This window comes from Azolla caroliniana, unplaced genomic scaffold (assembly GCF_043228905.1).
Source record: "Azolla caroliniana isolate FFs.n. ecotype wild unplaced genomic scaffold, voAzoCaro1.0.p SCAF_3, whole genome shotgun sequence".
Taxonomy (NCBI): Eukaryota; Viridiplantae; Streptophyta; class Polypodiopsida; order Salviniales; family Salviniaceae; genus Azolla; species Azolla caroliniana.
The window spans coordinates 21,803,068-21,829,480 of record NW_028230438.1 but is presented as its reverse complement, the minus strand read 5'-3'; the positions used below and the strand labels follow the sequence as shown (position 1 = coordinate 21,829,480).

Genomic DNA, 26,413 nt, shown 5'->3' with positions numbered 1-26,413 from the left:
TCCCTCTTAAAGAGAAGGGGTGCCAAAAAGCATAACAATGTTGAGCAAACGTTGATTGTTTCAATGCAAAAGATGAAACGATTGTTAAATCTTGATTTTAGGCTTTACAATAAATGGTTCAATCCAAGCTTTATGAAGCAATTGGTTATATCTTAAGAAAAGCAAGATGAGAAAAGATCAATTGTGTTTACAAAAATGTTTTCTAATGACAAGGATGAGTGACGATGGTGTCGGGGGATGAAGCAAAAATTCATGAGGGGATCAAGAGAGTAGTGTCATTATGTTATTGGTATGTACAAGACTTTGTTGGTCTACAGTGAGATGGTTGATGTGAACTTTGGAGGTAATTTGCGACATGTTGGATGGGGAAAAGGAAGCATATTCTCTCTCTTTAATAAGGATGAGTGATGAGGTTGCCGGGGGCTGAAGCATACTTTCATGAGGGGAGGAGGAGAGTATAAGCGTTTTCTTTTTTGGTTTATGAGTGTTGGTGTGGAGTTGGAAGCATATTCTTGAGGGTCGGGGAGAGTACATGCTTTGAAGCTCAAAGATTTTAATTCTATCATCACCCTTTTACAATTTTGGGAAAAGTACCAAGATACCCCTAGAAGTTCGTCTATTTACCATAATGCCCCTGGAAGTTCCAAATTTACCAAACTACCCCTATGTCCAAAAAATTACACTTTATTACACAACAACACATTGGAATACATTGCTCGACTCCAGCCAATGACTTCCAAGATTTCATCACATTCCAATATTTCTAAAGCTGGTTGATTTTGTAGGAATGTTTTTGTGAAAGGCGGAGGCGTGCTTTTGAGAAGTTGGCTACTTTGCCGGGTTTTTTTCTAGAGGTTGGACTATTCACCTTGTTCATTTGGAGACGGATATGGTTTCATTGTATTTTCTTTGTCTCTAAAGATTGGCTACGTGTGTTTCTTACTTATCTTTACCTACGAAGATTGATTGCAGTCATATGTAATATTGGACTATTTTGTATAAGGCCTTTGGCCACTGTAAATCTAATACCAATGGAGGATATATTTTCAAGAAAAAATGTTTTCTAATAGAGAAATCACAACTATCTTGTTCTTCTCAAGAGACTAAAAATTGCCTCAAGCCAAAGGCACTAATAAATAAATGAAAAGTTTTCAATTACTATGTTTTATCTTGAACTAAAGGTTTTACAATAACTTTTCAAACTAGGATTGTCAAAACAAAGAGATTATATGATCTAAGTTATATGGCAATAAAATCAATTAATATTTTGTGCATCCTTTGATTTTGTAAAGTGAAAAAGCATGGTTCTACTTCATCGTTTACCTTTCTTTGAGTTTTAATAAGTTTTGATGTTTACTTTAAGTTGTGGCCTAAAGATACCATGCCATTGAGCTAATGTTTCTCCCAAGGAAATTAACTGAATCCATATATGTAACAAGTGATATGGAGAATAGAATGCATTGTGTCATCTCTCCATGGATGTGTTGTTAGGGAATGAAAAAGGATAAGGCGTGTGTTACTTGCTAACATTTCGTTTGGTTTACCTCATTTAGTTACACAAGGTTTCAAAATTGCGCCAATAACATGGTTTAATGTCAAATTTCATTTTTACTTTCTCTACCAAATCTCTACCATGCATAAAGTGTTCAATCCCAACTAATTTCAAATAAGAAACCCGAGTGAGTGTAAATAAACACAAATCCATAATTTCATTCCCAACCCTTAGAAATCAATTCGAGGATACAACAACAGCAGTGTACCACAATAACCAACGTGAGGGCAACAAATCATCAATAAGTCAAATCTATTGATGACGAGAGATATCCAGCACGTGGGGCAGGGCAACAATTCAATCAATAAGCCAATCTATTGACGATGAGAGATATTCAACATGCGGGGTAATGAATCATCATCTAAGCCGATCGATTCAACACGAGAGATATTCAACATGCGGGGTAACGAATCCTCATCTAGCCAATCGATTAACGACAACAGATATCTAAGAGGCGGGCGGGGTAAGGATCGACGACAAGAGATATCTAGCAGGTGGGGCAAAATCATCATCTAGTCGAGCGATTGATGATGAGGGATATCTAGCAGGCGGGGCAACGAATCGTCATCTAGCCAATCGAACGATGACGAGAGAGATATAGTAAAGTGAGGCAACGAATCATCATCGAGCTGATCAATTGGCGATGAGTGATATCTAGCGAAGCGTAATCTAGCCAATTGATTGACGACGAGAGATAGAATCATCACATATAGCCGATCAATCGATGACGAGAGATATGTAGCAGGCGGGGCAAAGAATCATCATCTAGCTAATTGATTGGCGACTAACAATCGTCCGAGTTGTGTCACTTTTTTACTTGGCCATAAGACACCTTCTTGCTGCTCTTTTGGATTGGGTGAAGAAAGAAGAAGAAGAAGAAGAAGAAGAAGAAGAAGAAAGAAGAGAAAAGGATAGAGAAAAAGGAAAGGGAAAAAAGAGCAGAACAGAGCAGGGCCGGGGGAAAAGCAAGGAAAGCAAAAGGAGGAGCAGGAAGTAGTCTGTGTGTGTAGTACAGAGTAAGGAATTGCAGACGAAGAAAAAGAGCAAGAAAGAAGGGAATTCTAACCTTTCCTTCTTTTCTTGTTCCCTTTCAGTCTGAAAAGAGACAGGGTTGAGGTTTGCTGATGGTGTTGTTGCCATGGCCCATGGCCCATGGCATCACTCCTTCCTGACAGACTTCCCTGACGTTCTTCAACAGCAACAGCAACAGCAACATTCACAACAGCACCATCATCAACATCATCCTCAGCAACAACTCAACAGCAGCACAGTGGATCTGTCCTCCTCTGCCGCCACTGCTGCTGCGACTCTTGGGTAATGGGAAAATAAAGCTTCCATTGATTATCGCATATGCATATGAGTGAGAGAGAGAGAGAGAGAGATTGTAGGTATTTGATTAACTGCCATCAGAAATTGGAATACTATCCATGGGACAGTTCAAAGCTCATGGAAATGATTGAAATTTGGTTCTCTGAATTTTATGGCTTTTAATGCAATTGTGTAACCATGAGATGGATTTTGATGCCACAGTTGAGATGGCTGTGTCAACCTTTTGGAGACTGTGAGGATGTTAATTCGATTAACCGATGTGTCATGTAGTTTAGGTGAAGTGATATATGGTGTAGCAAAGATGTGTGGAAGTAAGAGTTGAAACCAGGAAGGGATATATGGTGTCATGTAGTTTAAGCACACACAGAGAGACCCTTTTCATCCCATGCTGATTTTTGTGGTGCCATGGATCAGTGTTACATCTTTCAAGAATCATTTTGTTGAGGATAGATTGAGGTTTCTTTAATCTTACAACTGCAAGTGAATTATTTGTTGAGCATAAATGATCAAGTTAGCATTTGTTTTTTTTGTTTTGTTATGAATTAGAGTTTATTTGTCTTACATTTTCAAAACAATCACTGGGTTGATCACAAACTATCAAATTTGCAATTGTGGTGAGACAGAGGGCTCTGTGCAGCAGATTTTCATGTATTGAAGCAAAGAGCTTGCCAAAAATGGTCATGACTTTGGGTTCATAGATACATTTTGAACCATGTTGTTTTTAAAACGTGGATGAAAGACTACTGGTCCCAAGTAAAGAAAATTGCATGGATGTATGTGCAATGACCGACATCCTTGGAATTGGAATCTTAGAATGATCAGATGCAAAGAAGTGTCATTTTGTATATGCAAGTATCTCCCAACATAACTAAGGTGAAAGAATCTAAGGCTTAGTCCTTAGACTTATTACTACGTACTATGTTGAAGTGAAATCATCTAAAAAAATAATGAAGAAAAAATCTGAGGTAGCATCTCACGATGTGCATGAAAACGAGGAGGAAAACTAGCTTAATTCAAATTGTTTTTGATGATAGGAAGCCTGCAAAACTATCACAGAGACAAATGATTATGACATTGATTCATGGTGCTTGTATCACATGAATGTTGAGGAAGCAGAAGCTCTTATATGACATAACTTGATATTCAATATACCTTTTCATGTTTATATTGTGGTTCTATGGATTGAACCATATTTTTTGCCTCTTAGATGTGGTCGATTGGAACCTCATCAGGTTATTTGGTTCTTTTCTTATATGTCTATGTCTATGTATATGCTTAGATTTGGATTTCCTACACCATCATGTTTGTCAATTCTTTTATTATCTTTTATTTATTACGTTTGTCAATTTGCATATTGTTAGTGTTGGTGTAAACAAAATTTTTAGTGTCTTAAAATTGTGGAATTTGCCATGTGGACAGTCATAATGCTGGAAGTCAAGGTGCCGACGATCGAATGTCTGCTAGGCGGATGCACAAAGCTGATCGTGAGAAGCTGAGAAGGGATAAGTTGAATGAACAATTTTCAGAACTTGCAAAGGCATTAGGTAAGAGTTGAGGGTTCCTGTACTGTTTTCTCTATAATGGAACATGCTCCAAGTCCTTACCCTATGCTCTTCAGATCCAGATAGACCCAAAAATGATAAAGCAACGATCCTAGGAGAAAGTATTCAGGTTGTCAAGGAGCTTCGGGATGAGGTGAAGAGGTTGAAGACAGAGCATTCTTCTCTACTGGATGAATCTACTGATGTATGCAGCATCTTTGTTTTTATAGACATGCATGCACATACATTTATCCTTATATCTTTTTTGTAACACATTATATTGCTGGTGTAGAAACTCAATGTTCGTTTATATGCATATACATATACGTATACATATACATACATCTACATATATACATATGCATATACATATACACGTATATGTATATGTATATGTATATTTACATATACCTGTACTATATCTATACCTGTACCTATACATACACACCAAAGACACACTTACTCAGACAGTGCAACATTTAGTGAATGCTTGGGTTGTCTTGTAATTTACAGCTCACACAAGAGAAGAGTGAACTTGTACACATACATATACCTGTGCTATACCTCTACCTGTACCTGTACATTCACACCAAAGACACACTTACTCAGACAGTGCAACATTTAGTGAATGCTTGGGTTGTCTTGTAATTTACAGCTCACACAAGAGAAGAGTGAACTTGTACACATACATATACCTGTACTATACATGTACCTGTACCTGTACATTCACACCAAAGACACACTTACTCAGACAGTGCAACATTTAGTAATGCTTGGCTTGGCTTGTCTTGTAATTTACAGCTCACACAAGAGAAGAATGAACTCCGAGAGGAGAGGACAACTTTGAAGAATGAGACAGAGAGGTTGCAGAACCAACTGCAACAACGTCTTCGATCATCATCATCACCTTGGATGGCAATGGATCCATCTCTGGTGATGGGTGGGGCTGCACCACCGCCGCCAGCACAACCACCATACTCATATCCAATGCCAATTCCACAACCAGTATCTGTGGGCGAGAATGATTCACATCAGTATGGAGGAGGGCCTCCTGGTTCTGTTAATCCTGCATCCACATACATTCCTGTGGCACCACCTATTGGAGCATTTCCTATGCACCCTTATGCTGCAATGTTTGGAAATCGGCATGGTGAAGGTGGCAATACATACATGCCTTTCCCAACCTTTCCACCACAGGCTCTAACATCGTCACATTCGCATATAGAGCGACCCTATGCACAATATCCAACATCTGTCCAGCCACCTCTACCAGGGGGTTATGTTGTCCAGATTCCGGCTAATCTTGCTTCCCAAACAGCAGCTTCTGCTCTCGGCGCAGCTGCTGCCATTCCGGCTGTGGCACATTCAAATCAAGATTCAAGGTCAAAGTCCAAACACTCCAACAATAAGGATCTTCCACAAAGTGTCCGCTCTCAACATACATCACTCGAACAAGGGCAAGACAATGCAGTCGTTATGGCCTTGCCTGTGCGAGTTTCAGATTTCCATATTACCGGGGTATGTATTGCATTCTCTATTATTTTGCTATTGGCTATGATATTACAACATTTCAGGGTACAGACTTGTAGCTTATGGAACCCCAAGAGTAGAGAAAATAGGTTAATCTTTCATATTTAGCTTATTGTGATGAAGAATACTTTTATTTTATTGGGAAAATCTCTCAAAAACATTGGTCATAAAATTAGCTGAAACTTATCAAACTTCTTGAAAACTAGTCATTTGCTTATAGATAGGCTATGGTGATACACTTACCAGGATCCTCTAATGGAACTGCATTCTTTCCAGTCCCAGGACACAACAGCTGCTGGGCCACGAGAGCATGAATGGAATGAGGGTGGTGGTGCAGAATTAAATGATGTGAAGAGTGTCAGTTCATCTTCTATCAGTTCCCCTTCGATCAATTCATCCACATATTCTGTGAAGAATAAAGTGGATGTAGATACAACTTGTGTGACTACTGCTCAAGGTCATAGAAAGGACTTGGTGGTGGATGGTCGCTCACAAATGGAGTCAGAAAGCCCACACGATCCGACATTGAGGCCACCTGCTGCCTAGGTTATCCGAACCATTGGAAGCACCAAGTGGAAAAATAAAGGGTGCTTGCTTGTATACAAACTCGAAGGATATATTGGCCTTCGTTTTTCCTCACACAGCCTCTAATTATGTCATTACTTTGTAGATCCCATGTTCATTTTTTGGAATCATTTATGTTAAGTATATCCGAGCACATAAACTGTCTTTTTTTCTTTTTCTTTTTCTTTTTTCTTTTTTTTCTTTTTTTTCTTTTGTGTGTGTGTGTGTGTGTGTGAGTGAGAGAGATAGATAGATAGATAGATAGAGAGAGAGAGAGAGAGAGAGAGAGAGAGAGAGAGAGAGAGAGAGAGAGAGAGAGAGAGAGAGAGAGAGAGAGAGAGAGAGATTTTTCCTTCAAAGGTCAAAGTGGCATTCTCATGCATTGTTTGTAGGGTATATTAAGCTATTCCCGATGTTCAAGAATTCTACTAATGATCTTTGCAATTGACAATACATGTAGTTGAGAGAGAATGTGAGAAATCCAAGTTTAAATTTGATACAAGGCTAATCATTGAAACACATTGCTGTATTAAGAGACGTTGATATCGTACTAACATCCACATGGGGCCAGGAGGAAGAAACTTTACAAAGCACTTTCCTAGCCATATCCGAAGTGTAATTTTACAAAAACTGAAATGGAAACTTACGCATGATTTCCGACTTTACTTTTCGGATCTTGGATGAGTTTGGTTATGTGGTTGAGTAGGTGACAAAAGCATTGTTTTTTATGGTTGTTCAATGTCTGATTTTTCATCATGTTCACTTATGGTTTTGTGGATAAACTCTTCTAGATGTTCAATTGTATACGACAAAGTAGGTGATGAAGGGAATTCGTATTTGCTGGTATAATTGGGTCATTGTTGCTTACATGTATATAGCTACTTCACATTTTTCCATCTTTCCCATTAACTTTCTTTTCTTTATTACATACGTCTAGCACTCACACATACCATTGTAACCAGACATCTTTAAATGCAAGGTGGAAGGTTTCTAGTTGAATATATGTTGCAAGTAATCTTCTCCACGCCTACTATGAAAATGTTACGAATCATGACTACAAATATGGGCGCATTCATGCTCAAGTTTTCTAAAAATACACCATAATGATCTTAATGCATGTGGTGGAATAAATGTGAAGACGGTTTGCAAGCATGGAGTATGTAGCCAATATGTTTATGTAGGGTAATAGTTGGGGGATGTGGCATCAAAGGTTAGTTGGTGTGGTGAAGTGAGACGATGAAGTTCAACAAGTGCATTTGTGACTTGGGTGTCTTTGGGTGGAACGGTGAGCAACGATCTTCATGATATAATGATGATATGGTCCATCTATATATGTTACTAGATGGGTCCACTATCAAACCTTCCTCTACTCACTCCCCCTATAGTCCATTTGTTTTTGTGTGCTTTGATGTATACAACCACTTTTCCAAAGAAAAGAGGGACAAACAAACACACAAATTTCTTGCACCCCCCTCCTTCAATAGTTGTAACTTGTATCTATATTGAATATAAGAGGAAAGTGAAGGTTGGGCCAGATAAATTTATTCATCCTTCCGCACATTACATCAAACTACTTGAGGTCAACTTTATAAATCTTATACAAGTGTTCACATGACCAAAAAGTAAGGATTACTATATTCTCTACACCGTACATAGATTCTCATACATGAACCATTTGCAATGTTACACGTCTCCTTGCCCGTTTATGTCATTCATAAGTTCATGAGAACATGGAATTAATGTCACTCAAGAATATGTGCGTTGACATCCAACACAAGCCCAACTATTAGAAAACATAATTTAAACAAAAGCAATAAACAATAGAAAACAACCCAATTCTCAAAGACAAACATCCCTTCAGTGGGAAATAAAAATCTTTGATTTTTTCTAAGGTTCTCTCACACATAAACGTTATGTTAACTAATGTAAATGCTCAGAATTCAGGAACAACTTTTGAGATGAGATTGATACAAAAATATTATCAACTTCATTCAACTTTTGAGATGAGATTGATACAAGGCATGTAAGGTGTGATAAAAAGAACTATATGAAGTCAAGGCAATAATCCAATCACGTCCTTGAAGATTTTTTAGTAGAAATTATCGTTTTCTAAGTTATATTGAAAATGCTAAAATTGCCAAAGAGAACGAAGAATTAGGATAGGCAAATTTAAAGGTGGCATATTTTAAACAATAAGAGATGGACATTCCATTTGAAAAGAAGAAAAACTAGTAGCAATACTCATAAAAGTTGGGAAATATGATTTAAACCTCGCTCCATTTTGTTGTAACCAATTGTCTCATGGGCCAACTTTGGTCTTAGAAGATGTTAATATATCTTTCTTTCTTTCTCTGTCTATACATACATATATACACATACTTACTTCAAATTTACAAGTTGTCGATGAAAAGACAAAAGCCTAAACCCTAAACCATTGTGCTTAATAGGTGCTTTCTTAACTTTATATGTGTGTTACCACCACCTCATTAATGATGTCTCATATAACATTGGAGATGTCATCAAGCTGAAAAAATGTCACTTGCAACAATGCCACTACTGACAATGTGTTATGTTCATTGTGGACCTATCTATTCACACATTATCTTGCATAACTACAACATTGCTTACAATTGAGATTGTTGGTTATAGTTTAACAAATGTTTCTCAAATTTTAGTTACTTTCATGCAACTTTTCTCAAATAACTCACATTTTGAGCTCTACAGAGACTATGATCTCTCTATAACCATGTTCATTATGATAACCCTACCATTCTTCAATCTCTACCTTCAAGAAATCACTACAATTGTCTTTCTATGTTATACTTCTCATGATATTCCAAAACATCTTAGCACTCTTATCGTGTATCAATCATTGGTTTGCCACTTTATCTTGAGGTTTCCCATAGGTAATAAAATGTATTAATAAAGAGAAAAAAGTCAACCACCAACTAAGATGATGGTGTTTATTAGTTGAAGAATATTGCTATTTGATTTCATATATTTCAAGATGGCTTGAGGCAAAACAAGGATTATGTTTTTTTGGTTGGCTTTTTTTACCATCGTGCTATAGTTAATAATGAAGGAAGAGCATGAAATTTTGGCCTCTAATAGACATATCTTTCTTTCTGTTTGTCTCTCATTCTTTAAAAGTTATAACTAAAATTATGGAATCTTTACTTGAGTTTTTAATATTTAGACTAAAGAACTAATTAACATGTTTTTATTTCATTCATTAAAATTAAATTTTGACGACACATTATTCTAGAAGACCACACAGGCAAAACTGAATACATTCTTCATAGACCCATCCATTGGATTGCTATCGATTTTGGACTTTACTTGTTACAGGCTTTATAATTGGCTTCTTTGGAAGTTGTTCTAGTTTGCTCTTTTATTAGAGGTAACATAAACAGATTTTGGTTTTTCTCAACTCTCAACCGATTTAGTTGGGTATCTGAAGCAAATTATTCTAATAGATAAAGTATGCCCACCATCTTCTGATCTTGAGAATAACTGTTATCAACAAACTGAAAAAAGATTTACAATTTACATGAAGAATAGTCGTCCATCACATTCCGGAATGACACGCTATACAATCATATCTACATGGGACCTCTGAGTAGATTTAAGCTGTGTTTGGCAACCATATCTTAACATCAGTAAGAATCACATACATAAGAACCTACAATCACCCTTCTTCATAAACCCTAAACCTCTCTAATACAACACCTTCATAGTCATCCGAGCCTCCACTACTTGTGAATTGTTAAATAGCATAACTGAAGCATGTGGTCATTCACTTTCATCATCTCACTAATTCCCACTACTCCCTTTCTAAAGTCTTTGATGGGGTACCTGAAGCTTGAGATACTTCAACCACATCTACAGTATTGGACCAAGAATCTGAATCTTCATGAGAAATTTGAGATGATGAAATAGTGACTCCACCAGTAGATAACTCCCTGCTTGTTTTAAATGCATTCATGGCCACCATCTGCAGTGGATTAAGGCCCCTTACCACATCACTACTTCCACTACCGTACACAGACGTAACAGGAACTTTCCTGTGTTCACAATTACTCATTGGAACAAATGACTGATGTGATAAATCAATATTGGCCTCTATTATGCTGTTAATACTGACATTTGAAAATGGCGGGCTACACATGCTAATGTTCACATCTTCCAAAACCACCCTGACATTCGAAGGACCGCCTGGCCGCAATATAGATGAATTCTTCTTGGCGATTGCAGCAAGGCGCAAAACCTCCTCTGCATTTAAAGATGCCAGATTCCATGGGTTTAACTTGATTGGCTTTTTTCTATCTTGGTGAGCTGCCAAATGAATGCCTGAGTTTAAATCCTTCACTGAAAGATAACTCTGAGTTGCTGCATCTTCCTGTGAAACACATTCTTTAAGAAAACTTTTCTTTCTGTAGGTGATGAACACATGAACTTCTAGCTGCACTGAATAACCCTACCTACCAAGCCACATCAACCAAACAGTACTCTCTCTCTCACCTCACTATCAATGAGGAATCTCGGGGTAGTACACCATGCTTGTCCTTGTATGCCAAGAAATGAGATTTCGCCACAGGTACCTGTTCCAACAGCACCAAGAGGGGAAGTAGGACTATGGGCACTGCCACCTATACCTTTCTGATCTTCCTCCCGTATTGCGACAATGTAATCGTATGTACTCATCCCCTGACATAGCATAATTGACAAACCTTTTAAATTTTCATGCTGTCAAGAATAAACAGCTAAATATTTGCATGGCAACCTTGCTGAATCACCTTCTTAATAAGTATGATATGGAACAAGAAGAGTTGACTGAATGGATATGTAGCTGCCATAGAAAGCAATGTACAAAATGCCTAAAATAAAAACTAATCAATCAAACATATGAAGATAGAACGAAAGAACACTATAATAATAATGTCTTATTGGAGGCTAAAATGGCTTACAAGACCAAACACGAGATCATATCTTACAATGTTTGCCCATCCTTGAGAACCATTAAACCAAAATAAATATAGCTAAACATAGGGTGCTAAAGAATCTAGATATTTAAGAACTCAATATTCTAAACTGAACTGTCATACAAAGAACTGAACTCATAAGTACTTACCACTATTATTAGGTAAACTAGAGATGGAAAACGGCTCCCGAGTTTTAACACGATGAGATTTTGGAAACGAGATATTCTTAGAAAGTAATGTACCACCAACCATAATCCAACTGACCACTGCAAAATGAGCTGCAAACAAATGGCAATGAAAAAGATGTTCTAAAACACTTTATCAACCAATTTCAATATTTAAAGATTGAATTACTCAAACAATTAACAGACAGACTGTGAAGTACCATTGCTATCGTTGACACCAACAAACCCACAAAATCCTTGTAATTTTTTCTACCAATGCAATTATTCAGCCACTGCATGATTTAACACAGGAAATTTTGTTTGTGTCTTATCTGTACAACGAAAATTCTAAAGAGAAAACCATTTTCAAAGAAAGAATAGACTCACACGGTAGTGGTGATCAAAACCATCAATACACTTGCCACAGATTCGGCAATGTTTAGTATCCTTGGAGATCTTGCCATAAATGCAGAAATAACTTTCAGATTACAAAGACATTATTCATAATGGAGGAGAACCCGATACCTACCTCAACATCGCACAAACTGCAATAAAGCATGGTCTCTTCACTAAGAGGAATATTTGGTTTTGATTTGCTACATAATAAAGATGATAGCATACGATTCCACGGGGAAATCCCTTGATTTGTTTCTGTTGACTTATGAGAAATAGTGCCTCCTTTCTTGTCTAATTCAGTATCAGGCTTTTTCAAGCACTTATCAAACTGAAGACAGTGATGAAAATGAACCTTTTCATCCATTTTAGAGTATGAATGTGATGTATTATGGGTTTTACTGCTTCTCAGCACTCCGTCATCTGCTGGATTTACAGCCACACACCAAACATAGAGTCCAAAGACGAGAGCGACCTGACACAAAGGGGCCAATGGTTGTATTATGAGCTAAACACGTGCATTTGGCATGCATTTGGCAACACACAGACTAAAAAAGTTTAGGTAGCTAGAATCTTATTCTCAGAAATATGTGAAAATGTTTACAGAACTCCATAAACATATCCCTGGCTCATTATTGGTTCAAAAGACACCGAGGATTTTCCATTCTTCAAAACAAACAACTATGCATGAACTAATCTCACATACCATTGGAGAATACAAGACAAACAAAGCTATCTCCAAAACCTTTGATCCAACAAAAGGGATGAAAAATACATAGAAAGTAAATGCCAAAACCAGGAATATTGACACAGCAACAATCTGCAAATCATGGAAACCATAGTTAAATAGATCTGTATGAGACTTTTGAAGCAAGTTGTAAACTGTTGTTAAATATGAATATATCTTGTTTGTTAAGAGAGAAGTTTTTCTGGGAGCCAGAATTTTTTAGAATGTTTCAGTTCAAAGTACACTATAACAACAGCAAAGTAAAAGAAAGCAAAAATGTGCAACAATTTAAACCATTGTTAAAATCATAACACTTTTCTATAGGACTTCTTTCTGCATGAGTAAAAACAAGACTTTAATTTACAATTATGAAAAGCATTTTTTTTCTCCTTCTTTTGCTGTTAAGGAAATTACAAAACTTCTGTCAGAACCAACGAAAACAAATTGCACATTCTGATTTTGCTGCCAAAACAAATAGTAAAATCAACAGCTGGAAATTTCATAGATGATATTTTCATGAGACGTTTTCTTTTTTCTTTTCTGGTTTCAGAACTGTGAAGAAGAGATGTTGGTAACTGAACAAAAATGATTTCTGCATCCAAAACCTTTTTTTCTAATTGTTAAATTGCTAGATTATCAAGAGAAAAGAATGAATTCTATGTTCAAACAAATTTGCAAAAATGTTTTACTACTTAAATCAGTACATTATCAAGAGAAAAGTGCGATTTTATATCCAAAAGCATCACAAAAAAATCCATTACTCCTAAAATCAGTAAATTACAACGAGAAAATAATGAATTCTACATCAAATTTTAAGAGATAATAATGAATTCTATAGCAAATTTCAGTACATTATACAAGAGATCATGACGATTTCTACAACAAAATCCAAACAAAAATCAATAAATTATCAAGAGAAAAGAATGATTTCAGCAACAAAATCTAAGCAAATATCAGTACATAATTATGGCTTAATGTTCGATATTGAACTGTAGGAGAGAGAGGGATTTAGCGAAATTTAGTACATTATCAAGAGAAAAGAAGAGAACGAAAGATGTATAGAAACCTGTAAGGGATGGTAAGGGAGGTGCCAACCATGGCGTCGCATTTTTCTTTTTTACGCTTTTCCTTCTATAAAATCACCTCCGAAGACTTAGAGAACAGCAACATTTCTTTCTTTCCTTCCTTCCTTCCTTCCTTCTCTCTTTCTCCTTCCTTCATCCGATTCTTTGTCGTGCGATTCTGCTGCTTCTTCTTATTCTCCTTCTTTCCTGCAGCGTCTGATTCCACAGTAAAAAAAACAACAAACAAACAAACAAAATGTCTTCTTCTTCTTCTTTTTCCAAAAAAACAAACAAAATGTCTTTTGTAAGTGTTCCGCAGGAAATGGCCTCAATTTTAATTCTAGCTATTTTCCAAAGACAAAGCCAACGCCTTCCTCCCCACAATGTAATACTAAAGTCTAATAATAAGAACATGATTGATAGATACATATTGTCTGAATGTCCAACACCTCCACAAATCAACTTGTATCAGTATGTATGTATGTATGTATGTATGCATGTGTACGTATGTAAGTATGTATGTATTTATGTATGTATCAATATGTATGCATGTGTACATACGTAAGTATGTATGTATGTATGTATGTATGTATGTATGCTTCTACTCTCCATTTGTCTGGCGCCCAACCCTGCGTGTCCGTCATACCTACATCTCACGGTGCTTTCTAGACACTTTTATACACTAACAAGTTGATTTAGAATTGTTTTTATCTTCCATAAAGAGGCCAGTTTTGACTATACATGTGTTCTTGATATGTGTCTCCTTCCTAAAAAGGGGTATTCATACATTGAAGCACAAAGCCTCTATTCGTGAATACGGCATGCACATACGAGCTCAACCTTCTAGGAGGTGTCTTAAGTATGGCACTTAAGTTATCGCTCCGTCTTAATATGTCATCATATCTTGAACGAATTGTGCTATATGCCGAGCATGTGAAGAGCAAGTGACATTCATCCTCTATCATGCCTTCATTGCATACTTTACAGGCCTTCAAATTTGTTACATTTTGATAGCATGATGTAACTTTGATACCTAACTTGTGAGAATGAGTGTGAAGTAGTGTAAGGGTCTACAAGCATTACTACTCATATTGGTAATGAGATAAGGTTGGATATGATCAATAGACATTCTTGCCTTATATTGAGGCCAACATTCAGGGTTGCCATTTGCAATGTAGTATTCTAGCTTTGTCCTCTTAGCATCTTACCACTTCATCCTTAATGATCCACCAACCTTTACTCGATCATTACATAATGCACAACATCACCCGAAAGCTCTAAAACATCACCCACACCCCATCCTCTGAACCATTTTCTTATGTCATTGAGAGGTCCACCATTCATTGGGTTTTTCCTTCCCCAATTGTTCGCTTGCAATCCCCCATCGATCCATTTGGAACTATTACGGAAAAGGATGTTTCTTCTTGGTTGTGTTTTTCTTTGTAGTCAATGTTGTATTAATAACTACAATATGGTGTTGCACAGATCACAAAGTGAGCATATATTCCAACGATTGATCACATTGAAATGGGCATGGAATATGCGTGATATAATGGATCACATGGGTGCATAGGTGAGGACAAAATAGTACTTATTGACGATTGTGCATTGACCATATAAAAGAAGTCTTTTGCAAGAGTTCTCTCATAAGTCACCAAAATATGGAAAGTGAAGGGACTACTATAGCTACCCATGTACATTATTGTACGGATGGCACGATGTTGTCACATATATTATTGCACAAACGATTGCATCCACATCAACCCAACACACTAATACCACAATGAAATGGTGGGATGCACATGAACATGCATTTGTTATATTCATGTCATCTAAAAAAACATATATGTATGTAGCTCTCCTTCACACTGACATTCATGATCTTATATTTCAATATCAACCATGGCGATTGCATCCTCGTGATTTGCCCCAACAAAGAACCCAGGTGGTAAGTGTGCATGATCTCTCATGAAGATTATGTAAATTTTCTACAATGAACGCCAATGTGGATTTCATCAATGACCTACATGTTGCAAAGAACGTTTTACTGATATTTAACTTTTATGAGCACTTGTTTGTGGGACAATAAAAAGTTCCTTGTGTGATTTTATCAAGGCCAGTTTTCATGTTATGGCATGCTTGTTATAAGAACAATGATTTAATGAATTTAGGAAAAGAGGTTAGGCTTGATAGGTATAAGTTATAACTAGAATTTTGCTAGTAAGCCTCACCTTCCATTTGATCTTTTGCACTTAACGGCTAGGCCTTACACTGTCCAGAACTGGTCACTTACATCTACAATTGGAGTAAGTTATCATGAGCAAATTTTTTTAACCCAAGAACAAGAAGAAGAAAACTCATTAGGGAAGTTAGTTGATTGTGTATCCATGTTTTACAATTCGGCCCTACATACATTTGATTCGAACATTGTTTTTCAAAGAGAATAGTGGCCATAAGTCTTGCTATTTGTTAGCAAAGACATGCATACAACCCCATCTGGCAAGGATGGCATAGTGTGGAGCAAGTCTTTAGCCTCTAAAAGGTGTCCTGTTCTGCTAAAAAGGTCTACGAGGGAATTATATAGTTTGTATGTGGTTTGGATGTCTCCCATATTCTTAAAAGACATGATACTTTCCTCCACTAAACCACGATGTGTGTATGAAGACATAAGTGTTGCATACAATGTATCATCCGGGGTCAAACCTTGCAATCGCATAGCAACAAGTAACTTCTCGGCTATTACATTGTTTCCATTCAAGGCTAGCCCAGTGATCAATGAGCTCCATGATATCACATCTTTGTTTGACATGTTGTCTAAAACTTTGCATGCCTCCTGTAGGCTTTCACAACTTCCATACATATATATGATTGCATTCGACACAATGGATATGTTATCGAAGCCATTTCGAATGACTCGGTCATGTAACAACCTTCCAAGTTTCCTCGCCACTCCCGTCAATGTACATGCCTTGAAAATACACGCATACAAGCCTTCATCGGGTTCAATTCGTTGATGCAACATATGATCGAATAGTTTGAATGCATCGGAGACGTTACCCTCTTGTACATATCCTGCAATCATTGCACCCCATGCAACCAAATTCCGAGTGGGGATGTGATCAAACATGCGATGAGCGTCTTTTAGACTCCCACATTTCACATACATGTTCACAAATGCATTTCCGACATCGACATCATCAAATAGAAGCACATCATTCCACAGCATCACCTGATCATGTATTTTCCTGCCTAGTCTTATATCTCCTATACCACTACATGCTCCCAGTAAATTCATGAGAATCACCCTATCTACTTCATGCCGGAAATCTTCATCTTGCATCCGACTGTAGAGGTTTATCACTCTTTGGCATTGTCCATGTTCCATGTAACCTGCCATGATTGCTCCCCATGAGATAATGTCTCTATCTTGCAACCTATCGAAGATTTGATGTGCTTCTGGTAGACAACCACATGTAGCATACATGCGGATAAGGCTGCTCCCAATAGCTACATTCAATTCAAGATCATTCTCAACAATCAAACCATGAATTATTCTTCCTTTACTTCCATTCCTGACTTGTGTACAAGCTAGTACTACACTTAAAAGGATTGCCACGTCTGGGTTTAGGTGCGTCTGTTTCATTAATCCATCGAAGAGCTCAAGAGCAATGTGTCCATGACCATGATGTGTATGTCCACCTATGAGAGCACCCCACAATACAACATCTTGATTGGAAAGACCTTTGAAAACTTTTGATGCACCATCAAATTCGCCCAACTTTGCATACACATCAACAAGCGAGCTCCCAATGACAACATCTGATTCATACCCACTTCTAACAATTTGATCATGCATCTTCAAGACATGAGCTACACAACTTTTGCAAGCTTTCATCATAGATTTTAAGATGAAGTGGCTCGGCTCAAGACCTTTTCTTAGAATGCCTTCAAAAAGCTCAATACTGGTATGGTCATATCCATGTTCAACATATGCATAGATCATAGAGCCCAATAAGATTACATCACGATCTCGTGCATGGACGGCATCAAACACACATTCTGCATCAGCAACACATCCAAACCTCGAGTAGAATGAGATGAGAGATGAAGCTAGCTCTGAATCCACCATATGATCTACATTACTTTGAATCATATGAGAATGAAGAAGCATACCCTCCCCCAGAAATTGAGAGTCAACACAAGCTCTAAGAGTTGAAACAAACGTAGTTCTATTTGGGGTGAGGCATTCTAATTCATTCATTTGAGTGTACAAGTGGAAAACCATATGACTACTGCCTAGCTTGAGATGGGCAGAGATGATGAGGTTCCACGTGTGAACAGAGGTGGATCCTCCATAGATGATGATCCTGCGAAAGCAGTGATGAGCATCTTGCAACCTCCCACACTGAGTATAAAAAAGGATGAGCAGACCTCCAAAGAGATCCACAGTGTCTAGTCTGTGGGTGACCATGAGGCCATGTAATCTTGTACCAGTGTGGACATCTTTCCTCTTTGTGCATTCTCGGAGAAGACACTGCAATCTGCTCATCCATGGCACACCTAGTTGTTGCTGCTTCTTCTGCATATGGGCTCATCTTATTCCTATCATTAAGCCCATTATCAGATTTGAGCCCAAGACCTCATCTATGGGAACATCCATATGTATGTATGTATGTATGTATGGATGGATGGATGGATGGATGGATGCCTTATGGCTCACATTTGAGAACCATCTCTCATGGTTCATAAGCATGGCAATCTCCCCCCCCCCCCTTCAGAGCAAGGATCAAAGTGTTCATTCCTTGTCGAGTTACCATTCTTCATACGAGAAATTTGGTTGGTTTATGTTCACCCTGTAAAGATTTTTGGGGTGAATGATGGTATCCTATTGTCAAACCACCTGTGACGGTGTCGTATTTAAGACCAAAGCTTTGGGAGGATATTTTGTAATGCACTTTGATGTGGCTACCTCGAAGGATATGCGGGTGCTTGATGACATTGTTCTTCTTTTATATAATCTTAACTAGAGTTCTAACTCTATTCTCTTAATTAAGGTTATGTGTTAATTAGCCAAAACCTAATTACTCTACCTCTTGTATGTGTGCCATAAGTGTTTGTTGTCTTTATATGTGTACTTATCTGATGTGTAAGTGTATTTAATTGTGAAGTCTGATTAAGACCTATTTAATATATTAAGTTGAGAGTCAAGGGAGTGTGAGTAAGAGCTTGTAATGTTAGGGTTGCGAGACTAGAGGCTTGACACTGATTGACAACCACTCTTGCCCAATTCATTACTAATATGGTATATGGACATTTGCATCCTTTGCCCAACGATATTGGCATGTAGGTGTTGATTCATACATGTGTTCTTAATGTTGTGTACATTGGAGCCACACATATTGCAGTTATTTTTAGTATATTAGAATCCTTTGAGAATGTCGCCCAATAATTCATTATGGATCCATTTAATAACATGTTATTGGGAATTGTCATATGGGGCTTGGACTTTCAATATACAAACTATAGTCACAGTGAAGAACATCTGCAACATAGTCACATAGAAGAACCAAAACCTAATCATGGATAGAAAAAGAAATACATCATAAGTTGAAGCATTTGTCAACATAAGTGTTGAGGACAATATAGTTGGTTTCATTAGAAATGCAAAGTCAACAAAGCAAACATGTGTATCTGTTGAGAGACAAGCTCAACATTCGTGCGTAATACGATGCGTAACCCAGTGCGTAGACTGGGTGCGTAAATCAGTACGCATAACCTGGCCGTATCGGTGCGTAAACCGAAAAGGCCGTTAGAGAGATATTCCTCGTAAGGACTAATTTTGGGAGTGAGTGTCGAGGCTCATTTATGAGCAGTCAAGTACTATCAGTACTTGTGTCAGCCCGATTGTCAGGGCTTATATAAAAGGTGCTCATTGAGCACAATGTATGCATAGATTGAGTATTATTTTGAATCGAGTTTCTGTGTGTTCTCTCTCTCTGTCTCTCCCGTGTACTTTGTATATTCAAGCTCTCCATTAAACCTGCGTATTTTCTGTGTTCAATTTTCTATTGCTTCCGCATATAATCTTTTTCATGGTATTAGAGCGCGAGGGTTGAGAACCTCAGCAGCCGACATAGCTTGAAAAGAAAACTAACCAAGAAGAACAGGAAAAACAAAATGGATAGAAGCATGGCTAGCTCGCTTCCTACCGAGAAGCTCGACAGAAACAACTACGCGTCTTGGTCCTACAAGATGCACCAGTACCTGCTCGGGCACAGTTACTAGAGTTACGTCGACGGAGCAAATGACACAGCACCCGAATTGACACACAGAGATTTCCCGGCGTGGGAACAATCGGTGAGCAGAGTACTATACTGCTTTGCATCTTGTGTGGGCGAACAACTCCTAAGCTACATTCGAGATGCAAAAACGCCGAAAGATGTTTGGGGAAATCTGAAGAAGATTTTCACTGCAAGCACTACAGCTAGAAAGCTTCAACTTCGACAAGAGTTGAGCAACCTACAACAACGCGATTTGTCGATGGCTGATTACACCTCAAAGATCAAAGATATATGTGACTCCTTAGCCTCCATCGATGTGAACGTCGGGGAAGGCGAGATGGTGTAGATCTGTCTCGAGGGACTGGCGTCGAAGTTCAGAGCATTCCGAACTACTGTGTGTACATGGGAGAATGTTAGGTAACAGGTCCCTCCGGATGGGAAGTGAGGAGAACAGTACTGATGAGCAAACTCGGTCGAGGCCGATAGGCCGAGGCCGAAACCGGATGTGGAGTACCCGGCATGAGCCGGATGGTGCAGACCCGGTGAGAACCGGATGACGAGTACCCGACAAGCGCCGGATGATGCAGACCCGGTGAGGAGTGCTCACCGGATGAAGGGACATATTCGTAAATATGTTTCTGAGAGTCTATCGGGGCTATATGTGTAAATAGCCAAAAAGTCATATTAGTATAAATATGACTTAGGGCAAACTCTTTTATTGTTGTTGTCATTCTTGTTGTTGCAAGATTATAGCGCAACCGTGTACAGAGAGAGAGAGACGAAGAGTTCATATCTCTGTTGTAACCGCCGCCTGTGGCGAAGATCGTGAGCACGAGGTCGTTGCCTCTTTGAGCTCACTGTTGTAATCATTGTGATATAGTGATAGTTTGCAATATGTGGGTTGCCGTGGTTTTTTCCCTAGTTTGGGTTTTCCACGTTAACATCTTGTATTCTCTTTTCTTTCCTGTGTACTCTTCTCTCCTGTGTCGTGCATCCATTCCCCGTTTTTTCGGTGTATGTTTCTAAGCTCGGTTGTGGCCGAGCGTTGCGCATATGGAGCGTGTAGTTCCTGTCAGAGAATACGTCGTCATTTTTCGACCTACAGTCGATGCTCCTTATAGAGGAGAACCACGCGGGTGCGTCGACGAGCACGCATGCCGACAACAAGATGTTGTACACGGAGGGAGATAGGCCCCGTGGTTGTGGCGGACGAGGCGAGTCAGTGCGTAATGGAGGCAGCCGATGGGATCAAGGAAGAAGGCACCGAAGTGATGCCGACAACAATTCCGGACCCTCTGGAAACTGGGGGAGTCGAGGCGATGAGAACCGGGAAGAGAAATCTATTGCGGAATGCTGGTACTCTGGCAAGAAAGGCCACAGGGAGAGCGAGTGCTGGAAAAAGTGCGCCGAGTCGGAGAGAACCGGGTCTGGATAAGGTTCCGGACAAACCGACAAAGGAAATCGACAGCGATCGCACTACGCCAAAGGATCTGGAAAAGCCGAAAAAGGGTGAGTCTTCGTGATGAGATACGAAGCGAACTCGATGAAGATGTGCACCCCGAAATCGAATGAGGTGTGGTACGTCGACTCCGATGCGTCAAATCACATGACGTGCCACGAGGAGTGGTTCTCATACCTTGAGAAACCGATGCAACCGGGAGTAGTCGCAACTGGAGACGACACTCTGCATCCGGTCGCGAATGTCGATGAAGTTCCCTTGAGCCATGTCGGGCAGAAAGGGAAACTCATGAACGTGTTACACGTCCTGACAATCACGAAGAATCTGGTGTTGGTCGGGCAAATCATCGACCAGGGGATGCAAGTCCGGTTCACACATCTCGGGTGCTTCATCGAAGAAGAAGGCCGAGTTATTGCGCAAGGGCGTAGAGACGGGAGGATGTTTATCCTCGACTCTAGTGACGGTGGCACCGCAATGTTCGCGAAAGGACAAAAAGTCGAGTCGGATATCGACTTATGGCACAAGCGGATAGGCCACGTCAACTATCAATGGCTTTAGGACCTGCAATCGAAACAGGTGGTGTTCGGATTGCCCAAATTTAGTGGCCGGAAGGCACAATTTTGTGAAGCCCGCCAGCTAGGGAAGCAACACCGACTTCCTTTCCCTAACGAGCGTAACCGGAGCCGGAACAAGCTCAACTTGATACATTCTGATATATGGGCGCTAGCACAAAACGTTAGTCTTGGCGGGAGTCGATATTTTGTCTCCTTCATCGACGACTATACGCGGGACACATGGATCTATCTCATCGAGAAGAAGAGTGAAGTCTTCGACTGTTTCCGGGACCTCAAAGGGTTCGTGGAAATGGAAACAAGACAGATGATCAAGTGCTCGCGGTCGGATGGCGGAAAACAATACTTTTCCGGTCAATTAAATGGCTATCTGCAACAACTGGGAATTCGACATGAATTCAGTTGTAGATACACGTCGGAGCAAAATGGCGTAGCCGAGAGGAAGAACCGGTCAATTGTGGAAGCAGCATGGGCAATGCTGGAGGAAAAGAGCTTGCCCAAGTTCTATTGGGCCAAGGCGGTACAAACCGCGGTATACATCCATAATCGAATCGGAGACAAAGTGTCGGCGCATGAGCTGTATTTCGGAAGGAAGCCGAATCTACGACACTTGAGAGTTTTCGGTAGCATTGCGTATGTGCATGTGCCGAAGGAGAAACGGAGGAAGTTGGACGGGAAAGCCGAGAAGTGTATCTTGGTCGGCTACTTGGACGAGCAGAATGGTTATAAGTGTTATAACCCTCACACCAAACAAGCGCGCGTGAGCCGTGACGTTGTGTTTGACGAGTCCGCGTCCTGGTACTTGCCTCCGACTCCGAACCTCACCTCCAATCCGAGTTCTGACGATGAGGTCAGCGAGGCCGAGATGCCTCCGGATGAGCCTGAAATCGGGACCCGCGAAGAGAGTCCGATTTTGTTTCGGTTAAGCGGACTGAATGGACGACTGAGTCGGTTCGACTAGTCCGATGAAGAGCCGGCGAGTAGTGGGGACTCGGCCGTGCATTCCCCGTGTAGGAAGCCGAGGAGACGGCTTACGTGCAAAGAAAAAGGGAAGAAGAAGGTGTCGGATTACGGCACAAATAGGAACCAGTCGGACTAACGCGAGTCCGACTCCAAGGGAAGTAACGACGGGCCCTCGAGACCGAAGTCCGTGTCGGCCAAGAAAGCCTCAACTTCGGCAAATGAGCAATTACGCTGATCAACCTGCCAGAAGAACCCTGTTGTGCGGTTCAGTTACAACGAGTACATGGCGCATCAACTATGCGTACATGACGCGTGTAGCGGAGGTACGTGAGCCAGAGAGCTACTCAGAAGTGGCGAGGGACGCGAATTGGCGTGCCGCAATGGAGGAAGAGATGCGCGCATTAGCGAAGAATGAAACCTGGGACCTAGTTGACGCACCGAAAGGTGTGAAGCCGATCGGATGTAGGTGGGTGTACAAGGTCAAGTACAACATTGATGGCTCGGTCAACTGATACAAGGCCCAGTTAGTAGCGAAAGGCTAGGCGCAAAAACACGGCATCGACTACGATGAGACATTTGCACCGGTCGCAAAAATGACGACCGTCCGTGTTTTGCTCGCGGTCACTACGGCAAAGGGGTGGCACTTACATCAGATGGATGTAAAGAATGTGTTCCTGCAAGGTGAACTTGAGGAACATGTGTACATGCTACAGCCCCCCGGATTTCACTCCGGAACGAACACTTCGGCGGTGTGCCGATTGAAGAAGTCCCTTTACAGACTAAAGCAAGCCCCACATGCCTAGAACGCGAAGATCACGCAACGATTGCGTCGGTTGGGCTTTGCAACGTCAAAATCGGACTCCTCACTATTCATCCGGAAAAATTGACTCGGGCCGTTTAGCATTTTACTTTATGTTGATGACTTGGTCATCACCAACGCCGACCTAGGTGAGATTGACCGCGTGAAGCTCCAGCTTGCGGCATCATTCGACATGAAGGATCTGGGGGACCTTCATTACTTCCTCGCGATCGAAGTGATCCGTACCCTCGAAGGCATACTGATCAGTCAACGACATTACGTGTTGAGTATGCTCTTCAGATTCGGGATGGCCTCTGGATAGAACCGTGAAGCTTCGTCCCGATTCCGGAAAGGTATGCGACTCGATGAGGTTCCGACAGATAGTCGGAAGCCTTATATACTTGACCATCACCCGACCATATCTCAGCTACCCAGTCAAGGTGATTAGTCAGTTCATGGCGTGACCGACCGAGGAGCACCTTTAGTGCGCACAACGCGTACTCCGGTACGTTAGTGGTACTAAGGACCGGGGCTACTATATCGGACTGATACTGCCACGCAGTTGGTCGGTTACACCGATGCTGATTGGGTCGGAAACACCGCCAATCGCCAACCCACATCCGGTTTCGCGTTCTCTCTTGGGAGTGCCGCGATCGCGTGTAGTAGCAAGAAGCAGCTGACAATTGCGTTGTCGAGCACCGAAGCTGAGTATAGAGGAGCGACTGTCGTGACATGCGAAGCCATATGGTTGAAGCGACCACTTAAGGATTTGTAGGTGGAGGTATCCGATCCAACAACAATCTATTGTGACAACCTCAGCAACATCCAACTAGCTAAGAACCCTGTCTTCCATGCCCGGACTAAGCACATTGAGGTGCACTACCATTTCGTCCGTGAGCGTGTCCTCTCCGGTGAAGTCGAACTTCAGTATGTTCCGACGGATCGGCAAAACGCCGACATCTTCACCAAGCCTCTTGGTCTGGACAAGTTGTGGCAATTCTCAGGTGCGCTTGGGTTGCGTCACCTCGACCTGCCGAACTTGAGGGGGAGAGATGTCCATGATGACCACGGAAGGGAGCAGGAAAGGAACGGAATAGACCGTGATGCCAAGTCGGATGACGATTTCGATTTCGAATCGGCTGAAGAAGCCGAGGGCTGATCCGCGGAAGAGCAAACGAAAGAAAGAGTCGAAGCCAACCAAGCATGGGGGAGACGAAGCCATCAAGGGCGAGAAGACTGAAGACGAGTTGGAGACAGCCAACTCGGACGAGAGCGGAAACCGATCGGAGGAAGCTGAGTCAGTTTGGATGTTTGATTCGGATACGCTAAATCAACCAAGGGCCAAGCAGAAGAGAAGGCAACAGAAGAGGCGCCAACACTGCACAACCAAGGAAGCTGAGAAGGGCTGTGTAACTAGACAAGCCAACCGGAAGGGTCGAGGCGCGCGGAATCGAACGGGTCGAGGAGCGCGAGCGAGGCGTGGAGCAGGTGGAACCTCAAGTTGAGCTTGAGGGGGAGTGTTGCGAGACAAGCTCAACATTCGTGCGTAATACGATGCGTAACCCATTGCGTAGACTGGGTGCGTAAATCAGTACGCATAACTTGGTTGTATCGGTGCGTAAACCGAAAAGGCCGTTAAAGAGATATTCCTCGTAAGGAATAATTTTGGGAGTGAGTGTCGAGGCTCATTTATGAGCAGTCAAGTACTATCAGTACTTGTGTCAGCCCTATTGTTAGGGCTTGTATAAAAGGTGCTCACTGAGCACGGTGTATGTATAGATTGAGTATTATTTTGAATTGAGTTTCTGTGTGTTCTCTCTCTCTCTCTCTCTCTGTCTCTCCCGTGTACTGTGTATATTCAAGCTCTCCATTAAACCTGCGTATTTTCTGTGTTCAGTTTTCTATTGCTTCCGCACATAATCTTTTTCAGTATCCTTCAAGAACACAATGGAAACAATTTGAAACTCAACTATCTTTAGGTAGTTTTTCTACCACTAGCAATATAAAATAGGTTTCAAGGTTGGAATCTTATTGGTGGCCCCAAATCATCCTATGGATCACATAACAACCAATTAGTTATGAGGTTGCCTCTTCCGACTCCGTCGATAAAACAATTCAGTGATCATTAATGCTAAATGGAGTATAATTAAGTCATAATCTTGATGGAAAATGTTCTTAGCAAGCCTTGCCACTATGGTATTTCTTACTTAGGTTTCACAATTTTGGATAATTTATCATTGAATGCATGTTGTCATGACAAGATCCAATAATCTAATTTTGGTTTCGGAAATGCTAAACACTTGCCATGGATTTGAAGCACTGAGCATTTCCTATGGGGATTAAAGCACCAACTCCCTCCATTTTGGTAAGTATTTTGTAGATATTTGGTCTCATTCCTAGGGATGCATGGTAGTATATCCAATTTCTAAACTGGGTAAGGTTTTGGGGATTATGGACTATGTGGATATCACTCAACAATACCGTCTTCAATAA

General features: G+C 40.4%; 3 protein-coding genes across 6 annotated transcripts; 1 reads left to right on the top strand and 2 right to left on the bottom strand.

The window, feature by feature from the left end:
• Positions 1-2,523: 2,523 nt before the first annotated feature.
• Positions 2,524-6,660, top strand: LOC147866568 (uncharacterized). Its single transcript, XM_087317027.1, has 5 exons — positions 2,524-2,866; positions 4,301-4,425; positions 4,500-4,627; positions 5,224-5,940; positions 6,229-6,660. The coding sequence occupies exons 1-5, from the start codon at positions 2,691-2,693 to the stop codon at positions 6,496-6,498; spliced, it is 1,416 nt and encodes a 471-aa protein (XP_087173153.1). The 5' UTR covers positions 2,524-2,690; the 3' UTR covers positions 6,499-6,660.
• A 3,054-nt stretch (positions 6,661-9,714) lies between these two features.
• On the bottom strand, positions 9,715-14,092 carry LOC147866567 (putative protein S-acyltransferase 22). Of its 4 annotated transcripts, XM_087317022.1 has the most exons (9): positions 13,849-14,092; positions 12,762-12,875; positions 12,192-12,530; positions 12,050-12,118; positions 11,884-11,955; positions 11,648-11,776; positions 11,313-11,393; positions 11,038-11,223; positions 9,715-10,915 (listed from the first exon to the last, which is right to left on the bottom strand). In XM_087317022.1, exons 1-9 carry the CDS (start codon positions 13,888-13,890, stop codon positions 10,340-10,342), a joined length of 1,608 nt encoding a protein of 535 aa, XP_087173148.1. In that variant the 5' UTR covers positions 13,891-14,092; the 3' UTR covers positions 9,715-10,339. The 4 variants fall into 4 exon arrangements, with proteins under 4 accessions (XP_087173148.1, XP_087173149.1, XP_087173151.1 ...); XM_087317023.1 differs by lacking the exon at positions 11,313-11,393 and having other exon boundaries at positions 11,038-11,262; XM_087317025.1 differs by lacking the exon at positions 12,192-12,530 and having other exon boundaries at positions 12,831-12,875.
• Positions 14,093-16,157: 2,065 nt separating this feature from the next.
• Positions 16,158-18,521, bottom strand: LOC147866566 (pentatricopeptide repeat-containing protein At4g18520, chloroplastic-like). The gene has a single exon (XM_087317021.1). It carries the CDS (start codon positions 18,429-18,431, stop codon positions 16,281-16,283), a length of 2,151 nt encoding a protein of 716 aa, XP_087173147.1. The 5' UTR covers positions 18,432-18,521; the 3' UTR covers positions 16,158-16,280.
• Between the last annotated feature and the right edge of the window lie 7,892 nt (positions 18,522-26,413).

What these genes read in the sequence shown, in the direction of transcription:
- LOC147866566 (XM_087317021.1), bottom strand. Translation starts at nt 18,431, where the DNA reads ATGCAGAAGAAGCAGCAACAACTAGGTGTGCCATGGATGAGCAGATTG.
- LOC147866567 (XM_087317022.1), bottom strand. Translation starts at nt 13,890, where the DNA reads ATGCGACGCCATGGTTGGCACCTCCCTTACCATCCCTTACAG. An exon ending in GTTTTGATCACCACTACCGT is followed by an intron (nt 11,956 to 12,049) that starts GTGAGTCTATTC and finishes TAAATCATGCAG; the next exon opens with TGGCTGAATAATTGCATTGG. An exon ending in TAGTTTACCTAATAATAGTG is followed by an intron (nt 11,394 to 11,647) that starts GTAAGTACTTAT and finishes TTTTTATTTTAG; the next exon opens with GCATTTTGTACATTGCTTTC.
- LOC147866568 (XM_087317027.1), top strand. Translation starts at nt 2,691, where the DNA reads ATGGCCCATGGCCCATGGCATCACTCCTTCCTGACAGACTTCCCTGAC. An exon ending in ACTGCTGCTGCGACTCTTGG is followed by an intron (nt 2,867 to 4,300) that starts GTAATGGGAAAA and finishes CCATGTGGACAG; the next exon opens with TCATAATGCTGGAAGTCAAG. An exon ending in CAGATTTCCATATTACCGGG is followed by an intron (nt 5,941 to 6,228) that starts GTATGTATTGCA and finishes CATTCTTTCCAG; the next exon opens with TCCCAGGACACAACAGCTGC.